The sequence below is a fragment of the Nicotiana tomentosiformis genome, chromosome 4, assembly GCF_000390325.3.
Source record: "Nicotiana tomentosiformis chromosome 4, ASM39032v3, whole genome shotgun sequence".
Classification (NCBI taxonomy): Eukaryota; Viridiplantae; Streptophyta; class Magnoliopsida; order Solanales; family Solanaceae; genus Nicotiana; species Nicotiana tomentosiformis.
In genome coordinates this window covers 41245976-41247666 of record NC_090815.1, presented here as the reverse complement: position 1 = coordinate 41247666, position 1691 = coordinate 41245976, and the positions used below count along the sequence as shown (strand labels likewise).

Below are 1691 nucleotides of genomic sequence, written 5' to 3'. Positions count from 1 at the left end.
GCTATCACATCTGTGCAGGTACAGTTTGATGCCATGGCGAAAGAGATAAGGAAGATGACCTTAGATTCTATACAAAGTGATAATCACGCAGCTTGTGATATATGTGGAAGATGACACCCTACTAATGAGTGTCAGGCCTCAACTGAGGAAGTAAATATTGTGGGAAATTATAACTTCAATGCAATGGGTCAGAATCACCTTGGTTTTTCATGGAGTTCACCTGGGGGTACTGCAAATGCATGGCAACAAAACAACTCAAGATTCCAGGGACAAGGAGCTCCAGGCTTCCAAATTCATCAAAGGCAGCAGTTTCAACCTCAACATTCCAGCCTGGGCTAGAAGATTTGATGAATTCCGTTATTGTCAAGACATATGATAGGGTAGATGCTCATGGGGAAGCTATCAAAGAAGTTGGCACAGATCTGCGAAACTTGGAGAAACAAGTGGGACAAATTGCCACCATATTGTCTGAAAGGATCCCAGGTACTTTGACAGCTAATACTGAAAGAAACCCCAAGGAGACGGTAAATGTTGTAACTCTGAGAAGTGGACAAGTAGTGAAAGAGCCCACCCCTATCCAAAAATATATGGTACCTCAAAAAGAAAGTGGGGAGCAACTGAAAAATGAACTTGATAAGAAGAAGAAAGGCAAGAAAGGAACTAAGAAAAAGAAGAAGGAAGAGAATTCAAAAAGGGATGAATCTAAAGAGAGCAAGTACATGCCTGCTTTACCTTTTCCCCAAAAGCTTTATAGAGAGAAGCTGGACAAGTAATTTGAGAGATTTCTGGATATGCTGAAACAAGTTAATATGAATTTGCCATTCACAGAGGTGCTTTCTCAAATGCCAGCTTATGCCAAGTTCTTGAAGGAAATCCTTACAAAGAAGATAAAGATAGAAGAAATATCAGTAGTCAAGCTCACAAAGTATTGCAGTGCAATCTTGCAAAACAAACTCCCACAAAAGTGTGTAGATCCAAGGAGTTTTACTATACCTTGCTCTTTAGGCACTATTAATTTTGATAAGTCTTTATGTGATTCGGGTGCCTCAATTAATTTAATGCCTTTGTCTATTTACAGGAAGATGGAGAATGAGATTGGAGAGATAAGGTCTGCACCAATATCTTTGCAGCTGGCAAACCAAATAACTATCATACCCGAGGGGATAGTGGAAGATGTCTTAGTTCGGGTAGATAAGTTTGTATTTCTTGTAGATTTCATAGTGGTGAAGATGGAAGAGAACAAAGAGGCCCCCCTTATTTTAGGAAGACCATTCTTAGAAACGGGTAGAGGAATCTTAGATATACATGATAGAAAACTCATGCTTAGAGTGGGTGAGGAGACAGTGACTTTCGAGATGAATGTGGAGATGGGGGCGAGAAAGGAGAAGCCAGTCGCAAGTGTAGAGTGGAGTGAAAAGCTCGAAAGAGAAGGTCCCCATGATTGAGAAAGACAAGTGTGGGGGTATACCCCAAGAAAGCTGAGAAGAAGTTGTCCGCGTGAATGTGTGCACTAGTTCGGGTACGAAGAATGGAGCCCGACTTTGACTCAAACCCCGACTAGACATTCAGGGAAGTTTTCTTTACCTTATGCTTTTTAATTGTGTGTCATGGAACATGTCACAACTTAAAGTGTGGGGTGGGGGATATTTGTATGTTGTATGTGTATTAGTTTTAGTTTGTTTTTGATTTTT

General features: G+C 40.6%; 1 protein-coding gene across 1 annotated transcript; it reads left to right on the top strand.

Annotated features, from left to right (window-relative positions):
• The first annotated feature begins 809 nt into the window (after positions 1-809).
• Positions 810-1445, top strand: LOC138909556 (uncharacterized). The gene is made up of 2 exons (XM_070200762.1): positions 810-964; positions 1079-1445. Exons 1-2 carry the CDS (start codon positions 810-812, stop codon positions 1443-1445), a joined length of 522 nt encoding a protein of 173 aa, XP_070056863.1.
• The last annotated feature ends 246 nt before the right edge of the window (positions 1446-1691 follow it).

Excerpts from the sequence above, each read along its gene's own strand:
- LOC138909556 (XM_070200762.1), top strand. The coding sequence starts at position 810 with ATGAATTTGCCATTCACAGAGGTGCTTTCTCAAATGCCAGCTTATGCC. Across the intron at positions 965-1,078 it reads CAAAACAAACTCCCACAAAA|GAAGATGGAGAATGAGATTG; the intron begins GTGTGTAGATCC and ends GTCTATTTACAG.